Here is a 23,912-nt window from a genome sequence, read left to right on the forward strand (position 1 = left end):
ACCTCGCCCTCGCCCTCGAGCTGCAGGGCGCACCCCTGGAGAATCTTTTCCATTTAAAACATAAAAATGCTTGCAAATGAGAGGCTTCATCAACCTAACCCAGCCAGTGGCTTCCCCAACCTCAGCTGTAGCCAGCAGCTGTCATTTGTCTTGTGACCTCCCAACCCCAGAAACAAGGCTGGCACGGGATTTGCTGCTCTGCTGCCAACTGGGGGTAAAAGACAAAAGGCCACCTGGTTCCTGGGCAGAAGAGCCAAGCGGTGGGGGCCCAATGCCACCTCTCTCTCTGTGCAGAGGATGTGAGAGCTCCTTCCTCTGTAAATCAGTGCCCCCTAATGTCCGGACACAGCAACAGCCCCAAGAACAAGTCACTCCAAAGCAAACTACCTGTTGGTGGCACAGCACAGATACCATCTCAGCATCTAAGTCAAAATGTCAGATGTGCAGGAAACCTCACATATTGTTTAGCTTAACTCCCTATTTGCAATTACAAAATAGATCATGAGGATGCTAAGTATGATTATGCTCATTTCTTACCTAATAATCCTACTGTTGTCTGAGAACCTGCTGTTGCACCAAGTACTAACCTGGCTATGTGTTCCCTGAGCCATCCATCCTCACAATGAGCTGGGATAGGGGAGGCACAGCATATTCCCACTTCTCAGATGAACACACAGGACCAAGGCCCCTCAACTTCCATGTGGAAGAGCCATACTGAGGACAAAGACCTAGAAAGTCTGGTCAGAGGGTACATTCTTTTAACCTCTGGTCTACCTGCCTCTTGAGCTGGCTCAGGTGCCATGCAGGTGACACAATGAGGCCTGGAAGGAAAGAGCTGTTATTGTTTGCAAACAGCTGGGGGCTCCTGGGCAAACAAACTCTGATGAAGTGACTATGTTACAATGAACAGTAAACACTACAAACTCTCTCAGTTAAAGGCCGTGGAAACCAGCTGGTGGTGTCTTTCCCCCAACTCACATGAGAGAGCTCTGGCCATCTTGTATGACCTGTGTAATCAGTGACAAACCCCTACAATCTAACACTCACTGTTTCTAGTAATGGCTTCTTTAAGAATTTGTGAATAAATACTACACCTCCATCAGAGGAAATGAATTCTCACAAACCTGGGTCTCAACAATAGACTATTTGAAGACCTATGTGAAGACATTTTTCCTTCAAAACTGCCTGGAATAGCCTTCTAACATCATCACGTATCACGTCACTGCAGGCAGCATCATCTATTGAAAGATTACTCCATGCTATGCTTGGGACGGCAACACACACAGGTCCATAATCTCTTATCCACAAGAAAGCTGAAACAGTTCTGAAATTCTAAGTATTTTTTTCAAAACTTGGTCCCCAAAATTCATTGGCAAGAAGATCTGACTCCCTTAGTATAGTGTAGAGTCCTTGTGCATTTGGCTGCAGAAAGCTCCATGTTTTCCTTTAGAGTGTGGCCGACGGCCCAGGCCCCACTAGAGCGTCCTGTATCACACAGCATATGCACTCTGTCATCTTCCTAAAGTTTGAAAAACCCTTAACCCCTCAACACACCCATCCCCAAGGGCTACAAAAGAGAAAGTGAACTCTGATTACTGTCCCTATTTGACAAGAAATGGAGGCTCCGGGAAGAGAAGTGATTTGCCCAAGAAAGAAGATCAAGAAAAGAGATTCAGGGATCCCTGGGTGGCGCAGCAGTTTGGCACCTGCCTTTGGCCCAGGGCGCGATCCTGGAGACCCGGGATCGAATCCCACGTCGGGCTCCCAGCATGGAGCCTGCTTCTCCCTCTGCCTGTGTCTCTGCCTCTCTCTCTCTCTCTGTGACTATCATGAATAAAAATTAAAAAGAAAAAAAAAAAAAAAAAGAGATTCATGTGCAGGTCTTCCCAGCCCTAAACCCACACTCTAGCTCATCATTACATTACATCATGGCTTGTAGATATTATACGCATGCTGTAAAAATATTTCTAAAATTAGAGTCCCAGCTCTAGGTTGGCTATTTGTACAAACTAGATAAGATCTCAGACTTAAACAGCTGAGAACACACAAAACCAGTTTGGTTTTACTGGGAACTCCAGATTCAAAGAGTATCTGGGAAAAGTATCCAAATACCTGTGAATTCCAGGTACCATTTTAAAGACACATAGTCAGTGAATAAATGTTTTTTGTCATAATGGGAACTCCTTCTAAGTTACATTTTTTCAGTTGATAAAACACAAACACACCAAGCGAGAAAAAACCAAGGTAATGCTAAAACATTCTAACTAGGTTTTTTTTTTAATATAAAATCAGATTTTTCCAGTGGCAAAAATTAATTTCCTCCCTGCCCATTCTACATTCCCTATAAAACCAAAATGAATCCAGTTTCACTGAGTTACTTCCTTGTTTGACCTTGTTTGGCATACTGTGTTTCCAGGGCTGTCTTTTTCATTTTTTTCCCCAGTGCCATTTTTAAATAGGTGCTCTTGAAACAATCATTTAGATCAGAGGTTTCTTATCAAATCAATGGTATTTTAACGAATATAATAAAGAATGAGTGATTAAGCAACATCATTAGTTTAACGAATATAACAAAGAATGAGCAATTAAGCAACATCAGCAAACAAATCCGGTTTCCTTTAGATTCTTCTCATTCACATTTCATTCTTTTTTTCAAAACCTCTTACTTATCTGTGTGACCCTCAGAGATACCGAGGTAACTGTGTTATATACATATCCTTTTCTCGAGGAACTGTAATCTTGTAAAAGCAGATCATTTGATAGTCTAATAAATGGTATAATATGCTCAGATTTAGTGTTTAATGTCTTTGGGTTATTGTCAGGTATAATTTTGCCAGGGCATGAATGTGAGTCATGTCTATGAAGGTGTTAGCTGGACTGAAGGAGTAAGTATAGCCAGCCACTCTCATCCTTGTCATCTGCCTACCTTGCACATGCGTTTTTAAGGGTGATTACACTATCTGTGCTCTAATGATTTGTGCAAATGCAGGGGTTACATAAAGCTTTGTCTGTATCAATCTCAAATATCAATGGTCTGGTATACAGGGAAAATGAAGAGTCCTGTAATAGAGGCAGAAATAACAATTGCCAGGGTGCCATGGACATCTTCACGGGAGTGGTAGGGCTTGAGCTGATTTTGAAGGATGGGTAGAAAGTCGGTAGATAAAGGACTGGGCCACAGGTACTGCAGTGATGAGCTCAAGACACAGAAGGGCAGGTGGTGGAGAGGTGACCTTGTGATGAAAGCTTGCGACTTGGTTCTGTAAGCTATGGGATGCCACTGAAGAGACACGATGGACCTTGACTGAGTGCTGTAAATTGGTGCCAGGGCCTGGAGCAACCTGTGAGTGGCTGTGAGGCTTAAGTGAGGAACACATGTGTGGCACCTGGCTCAGTTCACTGCCTTGTGAGCTTTCTAACATGAATGTTTCTTTGCTCTCTTACCTTCACAGCCAACCTGTTGAGCTCATGCTTTCCCCCACCTCACTATGGCGTTCATGCCATGCACTGCCTGTGTGGTGTGCATTTTGCCTTAATGGGCAGTGAGGCAGTGAGGGGTGGATGGCGTGATCCTACATGTGTTAGGAAGCTTGCCCTGGTGGCAGTGCTGAGTGAACTGGAGGGAGTGAAACTCCAGTTGAGGAGACCGGGAAAGTCCTACTGTGGATGCCTGTGCATGTCAAGGGGGAGTCTTGGAGAGCAGAAGTGTGAGGACCATGGGGCAGCAATCTGCATTTTAGTCACTGGTGTTTCCCAAGTGTCTGGGACTCAGTTCAGTATTTGTTGAATGAGTGAATGGACGAGTAGATGAAGAAATTTAAGGAATGACCCAATTTGGCACCTGGGTGGCTCAGTGGTTGAGCATCTGCCTTTGGCTCAGAGCATGATCCTGGAGTCCCAGGATCATGTCCCTTATTGGGCTCCCTGTGGAGAGCTGCTTCTCCCTCTGCCTCTCTCTCAGTGTCTCTCATGAATAAATAAATGAAATCTTTAAAAAAAGAAAAGAAAAAAGAAATGACCCAATTTTGCTTATTAAAGATTCTTTTGGGTTACATGTATCTTCATTTATGCTGGAGTGGAGGCGAGTTGGCCTCATTGGAAACAAGTGATCTAACTGGGAAATCTGCTCAAAAGGACAGAAGCTTTGCTTGATGTTGGAGAATTAGGAGTGGCTGAGGAAGGAAGGGATTATTTCAGTGCTTGGGGATTTTGCAGATGTGGTAAGGTCTCTAGTAAAGATTTTTGCCACTTGAATGTAAAATGAGAGTCTGAAATGCAGCAGGGTTCTGAAGTCAGGATCTACCAGAAGGCAAAGGAACAGGTGTCAGGTGCATAGAAAAGCTATTTTATAGGTTTGCCTTGGGTCCTAGGCTGCTGTCCTTATGCTACTAAAAGCCATCTCATCGTAATGCTTGACTCAGGAGTTCTTGGTTGGCATCACTTACAGTAGACCTAGCATTTAAATGAAGGTTTCTCAACCTGATTGTCCTTTGCTCATTAATTTCAGTTAGGAGGGTTGATTTTTCTAGTCCCAATCACCAGAATCCTTATAGAGCTCTAGCTATTTAGCATTCTCTTCTGTTTACATTACCATGCTTGCAGTTTTGGTTGTGGCTGGTGATAAGAATGGTTAGAGGATTGCCATCTTTTCTGGGAGCTTCTCCGTTGGGATTAGGGAGTACTGGAGGGTAAAGTAAGTGTTTGGTTAGGGATCAGGAAACTGGGGGCCGATGGAGGCTGGTGCTCATCTTCCTGGTAGGTTAGAGCCAGCTTTATTAACCTTTTGTGAACATAGGGAGAGACTGGACGGTGAGGGTTATCTTAGTAACCAGGCTCAGAAGGAGCTGAAAGCCAACAGTGGGAGTTAGAAGGGTGGGAAATGGATGAATCTCTTCCCCCAAAGCAGATGGAATACAAGACTGCAGGACATGTGAGCTGGCAGGACAGGAAGCTGGAGCCCAGGGGCCTCCAGCCCTTGAGGACTCCTATGCTTCTTTGGGGAGGGCAGCCTACTTCAGGAAAGCAGCGTTCTGGGGTCCTTCCACCTTGGCCGACGTGTTGGAGTTAACTAAATGGTACCAATTTGAGAAGCAGGCAGACTGAACCAGTGAGTAGGAAATGGAGTTTGAGATCAAAGCACTATGGGCTACTTCCACAAGTATCACTCCACCTGAACAAGTGCAGCAGAAGTGATGTTGTTAGAGCAAACTTAAGCTTGCTCTAAGCTGAAGACTACTGCTCAGCAGTAACACAACCAAACATCCACTGAGGGTTGCTCTAACAGTGAACATAAGGTAATGGGAGTATGTCTATTACTAGATCATCAAGAAATGTGGTATTATTTTATTTTTCAGCTAATAATGACAAAGGTCTCTGCTCGCTAGCAGGTAGCACACACATCTGAGTAAGTCATTTCACCACACTCCTCCAGCCTTGGATTTGGACAAGAAGTAAGGGGCCATGCAATGGTAGCACCTGCCTCTCCACCTTGGCAGCTGGGTATCTGAAACACCCTCGGTATAGAAACTACAAAATTCCCTTTGCTTGTTTAAAAAAAAAAAAAATCAAACACTAAACTGAAATCATTCATGTTTCAAAGATCAAACTCCTCATGCCACCCTCCCACTGTCCCCTGCCCTTCCTTGAGAACATGCTGCTGATACTCTGGCTTCTATTCTTTCAAAGATTTTTCCACAGACAAGTATGTACTTTTTTGCAGGGTTGTTTCCATAAAAAATGTCATCATTCCACACCTATTGTGCAGGTGGTTGCTTTTCTTTTTTTCCAGCGGTATTTACAGACGCTTTCTCATCACTCAAAACAATCAAGCAAAAACCACTTAACCACTTGTGGTATCTAGTTGACTTATATTTTTGTGGATTTTGTGTTCATCTTACAAATTTACCATCTGCTAACAATGTTTTCTAAAGGACTACTATTTTTTTCCCATTTATTCTCAGTTTACCTCTCCTTGTCTATACTAAATACAGCAAAAATTTCCACGTGTTATAATTGCTTGAGTTTCAGAAACATGTTTTTGGTTCTGACATCCGACGGACTCCTTCGAGGTAAAGTGCTTGCTTTGCTTAATCTTAACAACTTCACTTCTTGCTCTACAAGTCTACACAGCAATTTCCTGTTTGCATAACAAGCCAGACCATTCCAGATCATTTAATCAAAAGAACGTTTCCCATAAAGAGCAATTATCTATTTTCTATGGAATGCTAATAGGACCATATATGCATTATGTGTATTGCAAGACACTTTCTCCTGCTCACATCCAACCCAACCTACTGATGCTTGAGGGGGGGAAAAATCTAGCTTAAAGAACTGGGGTCATAATTATCATAATTATCTTTCTACATACAAAATCTAATGTTTATTGTTTTCAAACTCAAGGGTATTAAGTACTTGGTGCCAAATTAGATGGCTAGACTCCTCCACCTATCCCAAAAGGTGCCTCCCCCTGCCATAAACTGTCTGGTGGATTATTCTCATGTGCTTGGTGCCCCATGGAGCCATCAGAGCTGGGGTGATGGTGTTAAGAAGAGGCTTTGCTGCTGCTTTAGACACAAGTCCATGGATGTGTGATGAATACTTGATCCAAAGGACAGAGAGGTGAGCGGGAAAATTCTTTAATAATTACATTGAAACTTAAGATTTTATGGTTTGTGAAAGTTTTTAGACAATTAGGAGAAGCTAATATTCATGCTTTCAACTATGGCACCTCATTTCTCACAAATAACTCCCTGACATTGACTCCTGCCCTGTTCACTCCCTGCTCTATGTTCTTTCCCTGGCAATTATCCTCTTTGATTAAAATAGCATTGCAAAGAGGCATGAATAATATCAAAATGATCATTTCTGAGGCAACTGGTCTATGCAATCTTTAGAGAACTCAAAACCTGTAAGTACAACCAAAGTATTTTATGTGAAAATTAAAAATTATAGAGCAATTTAAAGTATTCTGAACTCACTAGACTCATGTGAAGAATGATCGTCAATAAAGTAGAGAATCTATGTGTTCATGAGAACACAGCACAGCTTTCTACTATCTCAGCCCCCTGAGCAGGAAAGCCCATTAGCCTTTGGTTGACACTTGGGGGTAGTGAAATCTGAACCTGTACATGTCTGAGCAACACTCTGGGGCTCTCAGGTGCTCAGGGAAGGACAGAGGTTTTCTTCCAGACCTACGCTGTGACAGCACGCCAACTCCTTTGGATGCCACAGACTTCTTGCATACAGACCCCAGAATCCCCTCAGCCCCAGTGTCCACACTTCGTCCACACCCTTGTTTCCCTCCACTTTGGGGCAAGGACACAACTATTATCTTGACTATCACTAAAGCTATATCATGTTTTATATGCTACCTCAGCCTTAGTCCTCCAAACCCTGGCAGCAGGCTGATCATTTTTACTCCATAATAGGGGCATAAACAGCATGGAAACTAGGCTTACTCTTATTTCTAACAATAATAACAAAAAAAGATGAAAACTGCTTAGAAATTAACAGTCATGAAACTGCACTTTTGTTAACTAGACTAATAACTGCTAAGCACCAGGGACGGTACTATCTACTCACGGCTGGTTGACTGCTTCAGTCAGCAGAGGACATGCAAATGCTAAATTGTAGACAAGGGGTAGAAGCACCTCCTGCATCAGTCTCATGGGTATAGGTAACTGGGGATGACCTGTTTCAAGAACACACGTCAGAGCCTCCAGCTGAGGCCCTCCCTGCACCGCCTCACCAGCTCTGCGGACGTGAGCTGGGCCGATGGTGCCTGAGTGCACATTCTCAACACCACAGTCACTCACGAAAAGCAAAGCAGCTGTGTGTGCGGTGTCCTTCCATCTCCCCTGGCCTCCTCAGCTACTCGACCTGTGAGCACCAACACCCCCAAGCCCATCCCCCGCGGGAAAGCGGGCCCCAACACCGACCTGCTGAACGTCTTGCTGGAACACACACAGCTGCAGCCGCTGGTGGAGCCGGACCTTGCGGTGCTGCCAGATGTTCTCAAGCTGTCGCTGGTGGTGCAGCACCTCATGGATGACATCAAGGACATGGTGCACAGCCTTGGAGTAGTTGGCAGAGGCCGTGAGGGAGTCGGAGCTGCCAGGAGTCAAAGGCCGCTGGAGCTTGTCGAGGAGTGACTTCCCATCCTGGCTCACCTTCCGATAAGACAGAGGGTACAGAGGGTCGGTTACCCAGGGTCCGCAGCTTCGCCCCGGCTGCGATCCCAGCTCCATGCCCGGGTGCATGTGTGACACACTCACACACACTTAACGCCACACAGGAACTGTAGTTTTACTCAATGTTTTATCAAGAACAAAATAAAATTTAAAACAAAGCCACACGACCAAACGTGGTAAAACACAGGAGTTAAAATGAAAGGATGTTCATTTTCACACATTATAGTAGAGGCCGTTCCTAATGCATAAAGATAGTATTTTGCCGTAAGCGGCATATGTCAGTTGATATAACTGCATTGCTGGGGCATCTGCAAATTAAAATTTAAATGTAATAATTTTCTCTTGAGACATTATGTTAGAATTAAATAATCACAGTGGAACAAAATTTTAACGTTGAATCTTGAAACCTCAGTTAAATAAATAATCAATATGTAGCCCTTGGCAAAGAATATATCCTTAAACTTTCTGATGTACCTGGAAAGCATTTCTACTTCCAATAATAAAAAATTTTAAAGTGCTGTTTTACTTGATTCATGAACTTAAAGAAATTTTAATTAAAGTGCCATCATTTTTTAAGAGACTTCAATATTATTTCTATACTATGGCAGCTAACTACCAAATTATAATGAAATGAAAGCATTCAGACCAGCTAAATAAGTAAGCAAAGGTAAGAGTGGAATATGGAAAGAAAAACATTGTGTATTTTTCAAATGTAAGTGAATCTTAAGATTTATAAATGACTCTGCCGGATGCAGTAGGAAAAAATACTACCACATCAGACAATAAAGGTAGCGAGTCTTCGGAATAAGTCCTCAGCGCCATGATCTCTGTGCTCAGATACTTCTGAATCTGAAAGCCTCACAGGTATTCTACTGAAAGGAGAAGCAACTGAGAGTCTTGAGAACAGAACAAGGCAAACCCACAGGAGAGAGAGAAAGAGAAAGAAGAAAAAAAAAGAGAGAGAGAGAGAGAGAGGTGAATGGGACAGACCCATGCAGAAAGCCCCTGCAGGCAGAAGCCTGTGGAATTTCCTTCCATGCTCTCACAACTTTAAAGTTGTGCTGGAATGGAACATATTTGATTAAAACTGATCCAACACGTCAAATTAGCAAAACTTCAGCAGAAACCACCAAGGACGGCAGGTGACAAAGAGCCAACTAACCCACTTAGCATCAGAAAGATATAAAAACAAAAATGGTGAAAACCTAAGTCTTGTAAAGCAGGGAGTCACCCCCAGGAGCCACTGAATCTCAGGTGGCATTTTCAACACAATGACTTTGGAAAGGGAGGCTCTGTAATGGATTTGGGCAGGAACTCATTGAGGAGGATCCAGAAAGGTAGGAGAGACCTCAAAATGACCACCTATCCTGCTCAATCATCTGAGCTAGGCTCTAACATACAGATGAAGGTTCTTCTTTTTTTTTTTTTTGCCTACTTTAACATACACCAATTTTTCCAGGAATGAATTTACCATGTTGATCAAAGCAAAACAGTGCCTGGTTTCCTTTGGAATTTTATAAGAGCTGCTTAGCATTTCAAAGCAACAGCACAATACTAACATTCTCTGTATTGGTGTCCCAATAGAACACATGTCTAGTCTGCATTTGCTGTATTCACAATACTTTTTTACCTATGGCCAACACAGATAAAAATCTGAATATCTAATTTTTTTTCATCTATTTGCACTTACTTAGGCATTTATAGGAACATATTTTATTATAAATCACCTTCGTCTCTAACCTATATAGTAGTATATGATTTACATACATGCACACATATAAATTTCTGTGAAGATAGATCATTCATACATTTTATTCTAGTACGCATCACAGAAAATGTTTTGTTAATCATTGGGGGTGCAGCTTCCCGACTGAAAATCAGTGCCCCAAGCCATACATTCCACATTCTACAGAACTTAGCAAGAATTCTTATAAATATCTTTTTTTTTTTTTAAAGATTTTATTTATTTATTAGACAGAGAGAGAGAGAGAGAGAGAGAGAGAGAGAGGCAGAGACACAGGCAGAGGGAGAAGCAGGCTCCATGCCAGGAGCCGGATGTGGGACTTGATCCCAGGTCTCCAGGATCATACCCTGGGCTGCAGGTGGCGCTAAACCACTGAGCCACACGGGCTGCCCTTTATAAATATCTTCTCTAAGTTTTACTCCTTATAATAAACAGAAGTCGAGAAATGTAGAGAGCATGTGATTTAGTGAATATGTGTTAGAAGGCTAGAGATCAGAGTATGGCAGAAACTGATAGTTACCTCCTCGGTGTCCTCTGGCCCCTCTTTGACAGCCAAACCCCAACAGCCAGCAGTGGCAATTCCCTGGTTATAAAACTGCATTTTCCAACCTCACTTCCAAAAGGAGTGGCCAATGTACAGAAGCAAAAAAATGTTGAGGGGGCTTCCAGGAAAGACGTTTAGGAAGTAGAATATATCATCTCCTGCCCCCCTTGCTTCTTTCTCTTCCCTGCTGCCAAGAACTTGGTGGAGATGGCTGGAGCTTTGGCAACTAATACTAACCTTGAGGCAGCCTTAAGGATGGCAGCCTACCTCCTAAAAGAGGCAAAAGACAAAAGGATCCAGAGATCTCTTACTAACAGAGCTACTGCACCAGCCCTGCACTGCCAGCCTTGGGACTTCTACACTGACAGAAAGCAAATTTTGTCAGTGGAAGACACTGTGGCAACAGAAGTGGTGGGGAAGATTCCAGGCAAGAGAACATCTCTTACAGCCACGGAGACCAGACAGCACATTCTCGTTTTGGAAACAATTCTATTTCAGTGCAGCTTTTATTTTAATTTTTTAATAAGATTTTGTTTATTTGAGAGGGAAAGAGCAAGTGCATGCAAGACAGAACACTGGGGTGGGCAGAGGCAAGGAGGGAGAAGAAGACTCCCCGCTGGGCTGGGAGCCTCACACAGGGCTCCATCCCAGGATCCTGGGATCATGACCTGGGCAGACGCTTAACCAATTGAGCCACCCAGGTGCCCCTCAGTGTAGCTTTTGTAGATTTATCAATTTAAAAGACGAGATATTCAAGCACATAAAGAATATCATTTCTATTTCAGTGACTTTCAGCAAAATGACTGTCTTCATAAGTAGAGTATTAAGTAGAAAAAAAATATATTCTACAAATTTATGAAGGCTACCATTCTATTGCATAGAAATAAAAATTTTTAAATGGTATAGAATAACCATAAGAGAAATAATGAGAGACACTTAAAAGTATAGAGCTGCCCAAATATTACTATATAGTTTACTGAAACAAATAGCCTATGTTTACAGTATGTGATGTAGTTTCTTAACCACAGAACCAGATGAATTTATTGAAGTTATGCGTTTTGTCTAAAAAAAATTTTTTTTTTTAGCTCTCAGGCAGTCAAATCTTGTCCCACAAAGGGACAATAGTTGCAAAAAAGAAAATCAGCCTGTATTATCAAAAAGCAGGACTTCTGTAATTTTTGAAAAAAATCGAACTGGCTCATTTTTTTCAGGTTCTGCTCTTTGTTTTTCTTGGAATACAGTGCTCAGGGTCTTCACAGAGCAAATTACATTTTACAAAGACTAATGTTCCATAAATGTATTAACTAATAATATGTTCTAATAACTAAATCAGTTAGGAAAAATGAAAAAAAATTTTTTTAAGATTTTATTTATTTATTCATGAGAGACAGAGAGAGAGAGAGAGGCAGAGACACAGGCAGAGGGAGAAGCAGGCCCCATGCAGGAGCCTGACATGGGACTCAATCCTGGGACTTCAGGATCACTCCCTGGGCTGAAGGCAGTGCTAAACCACTAAGCCACCCAGGGATCCCCTGAAAATTCTTAACTGTTAAAAATCTAGAATAACGATCTGGTTCTTGAATATTTACTTTTTTTATTATTTTATTTATTTATTCGAGAGAGAGAAAGAGCAAGCATGAGTGAGGGGTGGGGCGGAGGGAGCCGCACAAGCACACTCTCTTGTGAGCTTGCTCACAAGCTGAGCAAGGAACCTGACATGGGGCTTGATCCCATAATCCTGAGAAATCGTGATTTGAGCCAAAGGCAGATGCTTAACCAACTGAGCCACCACCGGATTCCCTGAATATTTACTTTTAATCAAACTGGACATAAGATTTATAAGACTGGTAAGATCTGGATTCCTGTGTTCTCTACCACAGCTCACAGAGACTTCCCTATTCTTATTTCTGATACTTGCACTCTACATTTCCCATAAATCAGGTTAGACCTAACCTGATTCCATCAGGAATCTTCTTCATGTACACAAAGAAGGTTCCTCTGATCTAAGGAAAGGGAACAATAGCTGGAGATTATTGCTTGTGGCTGCAAAAATCACCACAACCCAAAGACCACACGTGACCTACAATATGTCAATTAAGTCCAAATGTGGTGGTGTAGATCTCAAAGTGCTATGAAATGTTATTTTCCAGATATAACCCAAACAAGCAAAGTAGAGAAGATATATAAAGGCATGACCAGAAATGATGACACTTAGCACATAGTGAAGAAAAGCATCAGCTCAAACCAACACAATTTGTTTTGATTTTTTTTTGCAGGGCTTGGAGCTTGCCACGGCCTGCTGAGCACGCACCTTCAGGTTAAGCCTGGGAATGGCTTCACAGCCACCACTATCCTTTCCAACTCCTGATGAAATGATTCTGAAGTCAAAGTTCTAATAAAGCAGGAAAGAGTGACAATGGGTCCGCATGTCCTGTCATTCTGGTCAATGGTCCTTGTCCAAACAGGTACACTTCCTCCCTGAACCAAGAGGTTAAACCTGTAAGATGACTACGCTAAGAAGCTCCTACCAATAACAGAGGCGAATGACCTGAAAGTCCTGTACTGGCAGAAGCATTTACCCATGTTTCAGGGAGGCGCCTGAGAGAGAAAAGGCAACGTTCTTGCCTTCAGATTTTTTGGCTCCCTGCTGATGATGGTGGTTCTTTCCCCAGGCAAAGTTCTTAGGATGGTCCTCTAAAGGCAGGTTTCTAGGGCTTTCAGCTATCAGGCTTCTTACTCAAAACCAGATCAATCTAACCACGTTTGACTCTCTGATACCTCTACAGAGGATCATCAGAAAGGAAGAACCAAAATAAGATGAAAACAGGAAGTTTTCAGATCTAAGTGAACTAAGTCAGATCTATGAGAACTAAGTCAGATCTATGAGAGAACGTGGATGTTCTGCAGATTCCAGTTGGACTTGACATTCTGTACTGCTTTATACTTTAAGCCATTGCAAGGCTTCAAGTCCTGAGGGCAGGGAGAGACTGCTCCAGGATCTGTCACCTCAGATGCTGTGCCAAACACCCACTCCACACCCTGCCTATCAACAGCAATGCTGCGATACTTAACGAGGCTTTGGAACAACCGTCTTACAGAAGCTCCTCTAGAGCAAGGTCTCAGAGCTTCCCCATATACCAAAGATGCAGGATTTTATAAGTTTACGATCAACGTGACTCATTCAGCTGTTTTTCTCATATGCTGTTAACACTAATCATGCCATCACCCACATATATAGTCCCTTAAAAAAGGAAGCCAATCGGCCTCACAGGCAGCAAACCGATAATTTCCATGAGGCCCCATTGAAGTGTGCATTATGTCAGCACATTTGCTTAATGGAGAAACTATTACAGAAATGAAACCTTGGTATCACAGCAAATCAGAGCAGCCAAAGCCAACGTGCCATCTCCCTTCCTCCTGCCCCAAGAAGGGCTACTCATGCGAAGACTTCAGCAGGTGCATGGATGCTCACTGCACAATTCATTCAGTGTTTAGGTTTGCATAACATCATGGGCATGCTGAGATAAAAGTCATCTGTATGAATTTAGTTTGTGGAGAAGTAGTTGATGAGTTTGCTTACTTAAAAATAAAATGTAAAAATGAGTATGCTACATGCTGTTTCTTAAAGTATAGCTTACCCCAGACATGTCTATTGCTTCACTGTCCTCTGATCAACTACAACAGACAATATAAGCCCCAAATGTGGCAAGCTTCAGCAAGTGTGTGTTTACAAGGCACATGTATGCTCCTGCTGCTAAATCACAAATAGAAACACCACAGGATGGGTCTAATTAAAACACTGAAAAGCAGGTGTTTGTGTCTTGGAAAAAAAATGCTAGAAGATTTTCCACAGCAAATTTGTGTCATCAGAGACAAGAAACTGCAGGCACTGTTTAAAGAAAAAATGTATGCGAAGAAGAAGGGAAAATGAGAAAGGATGAACAAGTCCCATTCTCACATGTCCCTATTCCTCATGGACCCCGTGCCCCAGCAGTGGTTCACAGCCCTGGGAGGAGTGCCTCCTAGGCAGATCACAACCCTTTCAAACAGGGTAAGGACTAGCTCCCAGTATGTGCTCGGTGAAGCCTCTGCAGCAGAGTCATCAGATCAGTAAGTACGTCCATTAAAATGGATAGAGATTCTCGATCTCTAGGATAGAGCATGAGCAGCTGCTCTAACCAGCACACCAAAGTTAGAAAACCACTAATTCAGGAAAGGAAAAATCACTTTGAAATCAAAAGCAGGCCTTCCCTTCCCATCTTCCTTCCCCGCCCCTCCTGGCAAAGAGGAAACGGTGCCTAGGGTCTGAGGCAGTGAGGGTGGGGGCGCCAGCACAGGTGTCCCCTGATGGGCTTTCTAAGGATCCGGGGAGTGGGGGAGAGAAGCATACAGAGAAGCCAAAGTGGCTAGGAGACTCAGCAGATTGAGAAAATTCACTCACTGAACAGTTAATAGATCTGAGGATAAGAGGAGCCAGGCTTCTTGTCATCTGAGAAGGATTTGTAAATACAGAAAGGGAAAAGCTGGAAAGAGCCCTAATTGGATTAGAACTGGAAGCACCAGTACGGACATGTGGATGTTTAAAACAGACACAGGGTGACACAGCAGCAGTTTCAGGTGGGTGTGTATGCGTGCATGGGTAGGTGGGTGGGTGGACAGGTACACAGCCGCCTACAAAGGTTTCCTGACTGTCTGCCTTGAGGGCCTAGAAGCACTGACACCCCACAAGCAAACAAGCACTCTTATGCGCCCCCATCTTAGTGTCTAAATACCACACCACAGAAGTAACTGAACTCTTCGGTGAGATGGCTGATCCCAGGGATGAGGCAGGAAAAGTACAAAATGTGCCTGGGAACATTACACAAGAAAGTAAGGAGTGCTCAGATAATGATAAGGACATTAAAACAAAAATAAAAACAAACAAACAAAAGAAAACCACACACAAAAAGGGGCTTCTGCTGGCTAACTATGGACAGTTTAAGCATCAAAATAGAGTATTGGAGTTGAATATACCATAAATACATACTGAAATAATGAAAAGATAGGAAAGAGAGAAAATAAAGTTCTTCCTCACAGTAGCAAACCACGTAATAAATAGAGCAGGATTACTGGCCACAAGCCAGCCATCACAACAAGGGTAGCTGATTGGGGCAAGAACCATCTCCCACAAAATGCTCAAAACCAAATTTTTTTAATGGTGACTTTTCACTGGAGAAACCTTGCAGACACCAACTTCACCAAGTTGGCAGGAGGGGTCAGCATCCTGCGACCCTGCTGTGACACTCAGTTTTTAACAGCACAGGAGGAAAATTGGCTGGATGGGCAGGGATTGAGGGTCATCCTAGAGAATGAGCTATATTCTCTCTCACTGTCATGAAGACTAAAGAATGTTCCACTGTGAAGGAAGCTGAAGAGATGTGTCCACTGAGTGTAACACATGCTGTTGGACAGGGCCCCGGGCCAGGCATAGTGAGATCCATGGGAATTGGGGCTGGGTCTGGGGGCAGGATGGCTGTGCTGTAGCACAGCTGGTTCACTAACTGCAGAGACAGGGGGTGGGGAGAGCAAATGTGGAAAAATGTGGAAGAGAAGTCTATAGTTTCTATATATGGTTCTATAAATGGTTTCTATAGTCTGAAACCATTTCAAACTTTAATTAAAAAGGAAAAAAAGTTTGTTCTGTTCTATTGAAAGTCTTTCCTGTTCATTTCACTGTTAGGCTACTGTTTTCCTTAAGTTTATAGCTCAGTCACAACATGTTTTTAGGCTAAAAATTGTGGTTTAAGCCCTTAGCCTGAAAAGCAGTTTACTTGCCATCAAACTATTTAAGACTTTAATAGCAATATAAAATTTAATGAAACTGCACCACAGGTTAAGTTTCCATGTCAAGATGCCCCATTTCTACAGATTCTGTACTTGACTAGAAGTTCAAAGGCAAGAGGCAGACTGAACTGGTCATTGTAGCAGAGGATGCCACTGGTCAGGTCAGGCTGACTCGGACAAAAGTTGTGTCAGCAAAGGCTGTGGCCAAGCTGCTGCTGATCACCTTGTGAGTGAGCTATTCAACCCTAAAGAGGTCTGGAACCTATCCGGTAACCAAAATGCAGCTCCCAAGAAAATCATTAGTAAGTAGATGAGTGAAGGCCTACTTACACGGTAGACGATATCACTCACTTTCTTTATTACAGGTCAAAGTCAGACAATGCCTAGAGATGGTACTCTAGGGAGAAAGGACTTAATATTTTTTGGAACTCACAATAATCCTCATGAACTAATGTGATGAAAAAATTACAGATCTGTTCAACTTTCACTTTTACTATTAAAAAGGCTATCACTAGGCACCTGGCTGGCTTGGTCGGGTGAGCATCCAACCCTTGATTTCAGCTCGCGTCATGACCTCAGGGAGGTGAGATCAGCCCCACATGCAGCTCAACGCTGGGCGTGAAGCCTCCTTCAGATTTTTGTTCTCCCTTCTCTCTCCCAACCCCCTCTAAAAATTAAATAATAAACAAATTAAAAACACTGTCACTAATACTTATATAGGTCCTAAATGAACCAGATAACCAAATTAGCTAAAAATATATTGGGTGCAAAATTAAGAATACAAAGTGGACTTTTGTAACACTCCATGGACAAAATAAAACAGTGCTGAAAAAAAAAGGGGGAGGGGGATCTTGTTGGATAAAAAGGTGTCCAGAGAACAATCATGTAGATTTCAACCTTCAGGGCAGGAGGTGTGACCAGATTCTGAAGTAAATATCGAGGCCTTGCGCACATCCACATATCCCTTCCATTCGCCCAAAGACACCAAAGGATCTGGAGGCCCGGGCCCAAGGACAGGAGAGTGGTAGCTGCTTGGTGAAGCAGGAAGTGCCAGACTGAAAAGCAAGCCACCAATTTCTTCCCTTTGACTCTGACAAGTGTTTTTGTAGTTCCAATCAAGGAAGATGTGGATATACTGAGCATCCACTCTGTGCCCTGCCCTCTGCCAGGGGTTTTGTACTATTTCTTACTCCAGTCTCTGGTGATCTTTCATCACCACATACACAACTGTAGACGCCAACAATGAAAGGAGAGTGGGGGAAACCTTGCTGAAAACAGGCATGCACCCCCACCCCCCTCTGGGAATTTAACCAGTATCACAAAGGCAGACTGGCCTGATGACCACGACGTGGATGAGGGAGACACAGCTCAAGCTCTCTGCACTCACTACATGTGAGAGCACCCAGAGGCAGCAGGATGGTGGCTGAGAGCATGCAACCTGCTTGCCTGGGTTCACGTCTCTGCTCCATCTCCTCCAGTGGCTGACCTGGCACAAGTCATCTCATCTCGGAGCCTTGGTCTCCTCATTTTAACAGCACAACCAACAAAGACATGTGCCCCAGAGTTGTGAACATTAAGTAAGTGATCACATAAAGTCCTCAAAAAAGGCCTGTGCCAAGGGCACTTGGGTGGCTCAGTCCATTAAGCATCCAACACTTGATTTAGGCTCAGGTCATGATCTCAGGGTGGTGGGATGGAGCCTACTTAAGATTCTCTCCCTCCCTCTCATGCACATGAGCGTGTGTGTCTGTCTCTCCCTCTAATAATAATAAATGAAATTTTAAAAATGTGGCCCAGAAAAAGGGGGCAATAAATAAGACAGAGATATAATAAATAAATAATTTACCTTAAAGTAATAAGGAAAATACAATACTTGGATTTCTAAAACAGCCAGTAGCTTCAAACAGTGTGTGTTTTTGTGCACCTGAGTGGCTCAGTCAGTTGAGCATCTGACTCTTGGTTTCGGCTCAGGTCATGATCTCAGGGTTGTGAGACTGAACCGCACATGGGCCCCACACTCAGTGGGAAGTCTGCTTGAGATTCTCTCCTCTTTTTCTGCCCCTCCCACTTGTATGCTCTCTCTCAAATAAATACATAAATCTTAAAAACAAAATAGTGCATGCTTTTTGATCCAAAACATGAGGCAGTATCAAGTTTCCCTCCTTTCTAGAAAGCTTCATTCAGGAAAATTAAATTGAGTTCAGCTAGACTGAATAGCATGCAAAAATATGTATTTCCTAAGTACTTGCAAGATCAGAATGTTGAAATTTCACTTATTCTAGCAGATGAAAAAACATAAGCACTCTGGAGGAGATCCACAGAGGGCCAGGAGATTCGCTCAAGGCTCACCACCCTGTATTACACAAGCCCCACCCCCCACCCTAGCACACATACTTTAAAAGTCACAACAAAATTGCAGTGTAACAGGAAGTCTACGACTTTCTCTTTGCATCTAGAGTGAAGTGCCCACTCACCTCGGAATAAGCAAGGGTGATGTGCTCATATATTCCCTGGTGGTGGTGAATGGCATCCTCCAGATCCTGCAGCTCCGAGGGAAGGTCTACCTCACCACAGGCTTTACACCACGAATCCACGTTGCTCATATACTTGGAAGATTAAAAAAAAAAGGGGGATAATTTCTATCAATGGCAATTTGTACTGAGAAGTAGATTATTTTTTTAACGTGGTTTTGCAATTACAGTAGTTGAGAGAGAGCCTAAGAACGCAGTGGGGCTGAGTGTCGTGTCCACCTCAGACGGCACTACGTGAGCCCTCACACTAACGCGAGCCACTGCTGGATTCCATCTGAGCTCAAGTCCTCGCAGAAGTCTGGATGACGGCCCCTGGTGACAGGCTCACGGCTAGCAGTCTGTGTGCAGCAGCCGTCTGGCATTCCGGTTTGGGCCTCCCAGTTCACTCCGCAGCCCTCCTCCGAACCGCTGGGTGCAAGCGTGCTGCGCCCAGGCCTCAGCCAGATGGCTGCTCCAGCCTTCCTGCTTTCTTCTAACACAGACGTGCTGATGGAAGCCCTAGTGTCTGAAATCCTTTACCTGAACACAGGAAGAGTAGCAGGCCCATTTTCCCAAAAAGACCAAATGAAGGCCACCCAAACTCTTCAGCTGTGCCCACTAAGCCTCCGGGAAGGCCGAGGGAGGTGGCACACTCACTCAGAGGTCTTTTTCACTTTGCATGCAGACAAAAAGGGAAGAGTCTCAGCTGTAGTCTGGGCTGAGAACTGCCATCCAACCTCCCCTCAGTTTTCTCCACTGCCACCCCCGCAGCCCCAGGATCCATCAATAGCAGAGAAATCACTGGCAGGCCTCCTAGGGAGATCCTATCAGCATTCATCACAAAGAAGTGTCAGAAGCCCAATTAAAGACACTAATTCAATTAAGCCAAATAGGCATGGACACATTTCCCGGACTTTACTTCTTCTACTCTAATTGCCTGGCATCTTTCTACATTTACCAGGGGATGCAAAGGGTGACTATTTAAAATTGGGTGACCTGCCAAACAGGAAACATGCTATGAGTCTCTAAAAATATATAGGAGAATGGCCTCCCAGTTACTTATGACATTTTTAGAAACTTAAAATAAGCAAGTCACCCAAGTAATAATGTTCATAAAAATCCTTTTATTATTAACATATTGGCTCAGAAAAATATCTGTATGCAAACCTTGGGGCTTGAAAGCAATTTGTAGGGCATTAATGTGTCATATGATAGCATCTGATGGCTTTAACTGACACCAATGCAGGGAACATCCTCTTGTAACGCATTCCTAACACCAACAGGGCAACAGAAGTAGTAATAAAGTTACTTTACACCTCTCCCCTCCACATGTGTACATGTGTGACTACACACACATATTTCTAAGGATTTCTTGTGTGGAGTGTTCTATAAATGTCAAATAGGTCAGGCTGAATGATTCTAAGTATTCTTGATCTCGATTTTACTTTTTCCACTAATACATTTAACACTAATCACTGTAAACCTTTCTCAAATATGAATTGACTCAGGTTAACCATCATTCATAAATCATCAGGTCAAATCATCAGTTAATTGCTCCTGCATGATGGCCACTGTGGCACACCCAGAGTCACCATATATTCTTTAGAAGAGGCTAAAATGCTTCTGTTATAACAAGGTGGAAACAAGTTTCACTTATCAATACCACACAATAAACAGAAGTGTTGGGCTAATATATCACTGTACCAAAATGACTATTGAAATATATTCAACTCCAATTTCTGAAGCAACCAGTAAAGAGAAACTTTCAAGATGTTTTATATACACCTGTAGTAAGTTACAATTTTTTCAAGTCTATGGAAAGGGTATTGATTACACTTACTTGAAAAATATAGCCAGGTCCTAAATACAGAGGATGGCCTGCCATGTGGAAATCTCGTGGAGAAGGGATTCTGCACATCTAAATTCACTGGGTTAAGGTATGCCAGACAGAAATAAACCTGGCCATGGTTTCACAGGATTTTGTACAAGTGTAATTTGTCTTTTGTTTATGAGATGGCAACCCTAGACCCCAAAGGGCAAGCTCTAAGCCCTTAATGCTTTCTGAAATACCCACTGCCACCAGGGTAGCAATCTCCAATCAGAAAGTCAAAAAAGAGGGCACTAATAGGTTTTCCCCCAAGGAAAAGGCATTCTAGTGACAAAGTTCAACAGGTACCTATATGGAAGAGAACCTCTCAGAGCCTTTTAATATGATAACATGCATTACAGATGGGCAATGGGGGCAGCCTGGTATGTACATTCCCGAACTTTTCTGACCATTCTTATGCATTCCACCCCCTCCAAACCACTCCCCCACAACATGTATCACCATCTTGAGAAACACGGTTTGGGATTACAACACCACGGGAATCTGTCTGGAACAGAGCCTGACCACCCTGTAAAGGACAATGCAGAAGGTGGCTACCATACTCTTGTGAGATCAGAGCAGCCTGTTTATAGTCTCTGACGCTTTAGATGCCCATTAGATCAAAACACGAAAACACATGGTATCCAGCTAGGCTGAGGGTAAAGACAGGAGAGGGAGAGAGAAACATTTCTCCATGAATTCAAATCAGGAGCTGCCTATAGAACTGGGACTTGTGATGCTCAGCAGAATGATGACTTTGTTAAAATGTAGCTGAATGCAGGATGATGGGTCTGGCTCAGCCAGTTTGCAAAACTGAGGCAAGCAGATGAGGGCAGAGTAATACCTACAGCTTTAACAGGAGAGCTTAATTAATTAATTAGATTTGTTTTCATAAACATTTATTCCACTACCCTCCATATGCTGAGAGGATGGAGGTTTCCAACTTGGGAGCTGCTCAGCTGTCTGGCTTGCTCTGCCTGCTGCCACTCGGACCTGGTGCCTTTCTCTGGCGCCTACCTCCCTCCACATGGGGACTCCCGACAGGGCACAGCTGAGCACAGGTGGTTAGCCCATTTAGGAAACAGAAACTGCCTAGAACAGGAATTTTTCAAATATTTCATTGACAAAATTAAAACCAGTTTAAAATGTCTATACACACACATACATATATAGTATACATAGGAACTCAACAACTCTTAATTTCATTTATGTTTTCATTTTTAGAAAGTATTACCCTAAAAGTTTTACATTTGCCTGTCATTTTTATATTTGCCTACTTCACCATTTTTCTTCATGAGTATTATTCAGCATGCACTCTTTCTGGTTCCTACAAGGAAGATGGGCTCCCTTCTCTCCCTGTGGAAAGCAGAGGAGGGGGGAGTTGGTTTCGTGTGCAAAGCTCTGACACCAGCACCACAGTAACTCAGAGGAGACAGGCTCAGTTTGAACCACAATATGCCAGTGATCATGTATCATGTACCTTAAACCTGTTCTCTTTAATAACTTTTTCTTTTTATGCATATTTATTCCAGTTTCTTTCTATTCCATGAGAATCTTGTTTTTGTCCACAAGCCAAGAATTAGGCCTATGCTTTTAATAAAGTAAAACATCATTAAAATGGGAATAATTACATGTGTATTATTTGCCTTAAAAAATCAAAAAGGAATAGTGAAGTATTATTTTCCTCTGAGTTCCAACCCAGACTTACGATAAAATAATCTGGATAACTATGGTAAGTCATGTTTACCATAAATGTTATTTCTAAAACTTTTTATGGAAACTGAAGTTTTATAAGGATTTTAATCTAAGTGCTTTGTTGGTGAAAACAGTGTTCTATTATGTCAGGAACTAAAAGACTGTCACAGACCTCAATGGAAGTCCCAACAAAACCAAATCACTCCCCAAATACAGTATAAGGACAATAATACCACCAGCCCCCTGTACGTCACTGGGCTGATTTAAGGATACAATGACATTTTGTGTTAGAGAGCTCTGTAAATTCTAAAGAACTATACAAGTACTGGCACTTTATTGTTGGCTATTACCAAATTGTAGAGGTTCTCATACTCTTAGAGAAGATGCAGTAATCAGATTGATGGCTCATGGTAAAGGTAAATCTTTATCAGTATTAACAGAACTTTCTGCAGTGATAGAAATGCAGACCCGTGCTGTCTGGTATAGCAGCCAGTGGCCATGATGTGGACACTGTATGGAATTTTAATTTACTTTTACATTACCGGGGATCCCTGGGTGGCGCAGCGGTTTGGCGCCTGCCTTTGGCCCAGGGCGCGATCCTGGAGACCCGGGATCGAATCCCACATCGGGCTCCCGGTGCATGCAGCCTGCTTCTCCCTCTGCCTGCGTCTCTGCCTCTCTCTCTCTATGTGTGACTATCATAAATAAATAAAAAAAAAAAAAAAAAGAAAGGAAATAATACTTTTACATTACCTTATTAATAAACTTTAAGTAATTTCAGTAAGTGCATATGGTGACTGGCGACCATATTGGACAGCACAGCTCTAGACTTTTTTTTTTTTTTTTTTCTTAAAGAAAGTCAGGCTGCCACAAGCAGCACCTCATTTGGATGTATTGGAAGTTTGACTACCCTCCTTTCCACAAATGGACCCTGAAGGTTTGTGGGAGGGGTTCTAGCAGGAGAGCACAGGTACCGCCATGCTCCTGACCAAAGAACATCCTCCTCTTTCGGGAAAAGTCACCATCCTGGGTGCAGTATGCAGCTCTGGGAGGGACACATGTGGAGTGGGGATGGAGGAGGGGGACACCCGCCTGGCCAGTCAGATCAACCCTGGCAATCGGTGGGGTGACAGATGTCACAGCCCGATCACCTTCACACTCTAGATCATTCTTTTTTAATAGTAAAAACTGGAGATGGAAAGGTGAAATAAAATCAATCACTTTCTTTTGTTTTACAAAAATGTAATTCTAGTAACATTTGCTAGGAAAGCTTCCTAGTGTGAAGAGACTATCCAGTGGATATGCCACATGACCAAAAGACATGAAGGCTGGAGCCTCCGGACACCGTGTACTAGTAACACTGCTGGCCTTGTGGTCCTGTCTCCCTGCTTGCAAACGGAGATTCTGGTTCACACACAGCCTCCCTAGAGGTGAGGACATGAGAGTGAATGGATGGCTGAGATGTCTTCAGAATACATGCTGTCTATCCAGTGTTCTCATCTAGTCTACTTCTCAAGATTTAGGTTTGCAAAATCACCAG

At 43.0% G+C, this 23,912-nt stretch overlaps 1 protein-coding gene across 6 annotated transcripts in view; it reads right to left on the reverse strand.

Moving 5' to 3' along the window:
• Positions 1-23,912, reverse strand: part of TRIO (trio Rho guanine nucleotide exchange factor) — a 354,258-nt gene that overhangs the window by 178,661 nt on the left and 151,685 nt on the right. For all 6 annotated transcript variants that reach the window (XM_077879549.1, XM_077879552.1, XM_077879550.1 and 3 more), the window contains exons 8-9: positions 18,775-18,906; positions 7,938-8,168 (exon numbers count right to left, since the gene is read on the reverse strand). In XM_077879549.1, coding sequence (XP_077735675.1) covers positions 7,938-8,168; positions 18,775-18,906 — 363 coding nt within the window. The remainder of the gene's footprint in view (positions 1-7,937; positions 8,169-18,774; positions 18,907-23,912) is intronic.

The sequence above is a fragment of the Canis aureus genome, chromosome 31 (assembly GCF_053574225.1).
Source record: "Canis aureus isolate CA01 chromosome 31, VMU_Caureus_v.1.0, whole genome shotgun sequence".
In the NCBI taxonomy this organism is placed as follows: Eukaryota; Metazoa; Chordata; class Mammalia; order Carnivora; family Canidae; genus Canis; species Canis aureus.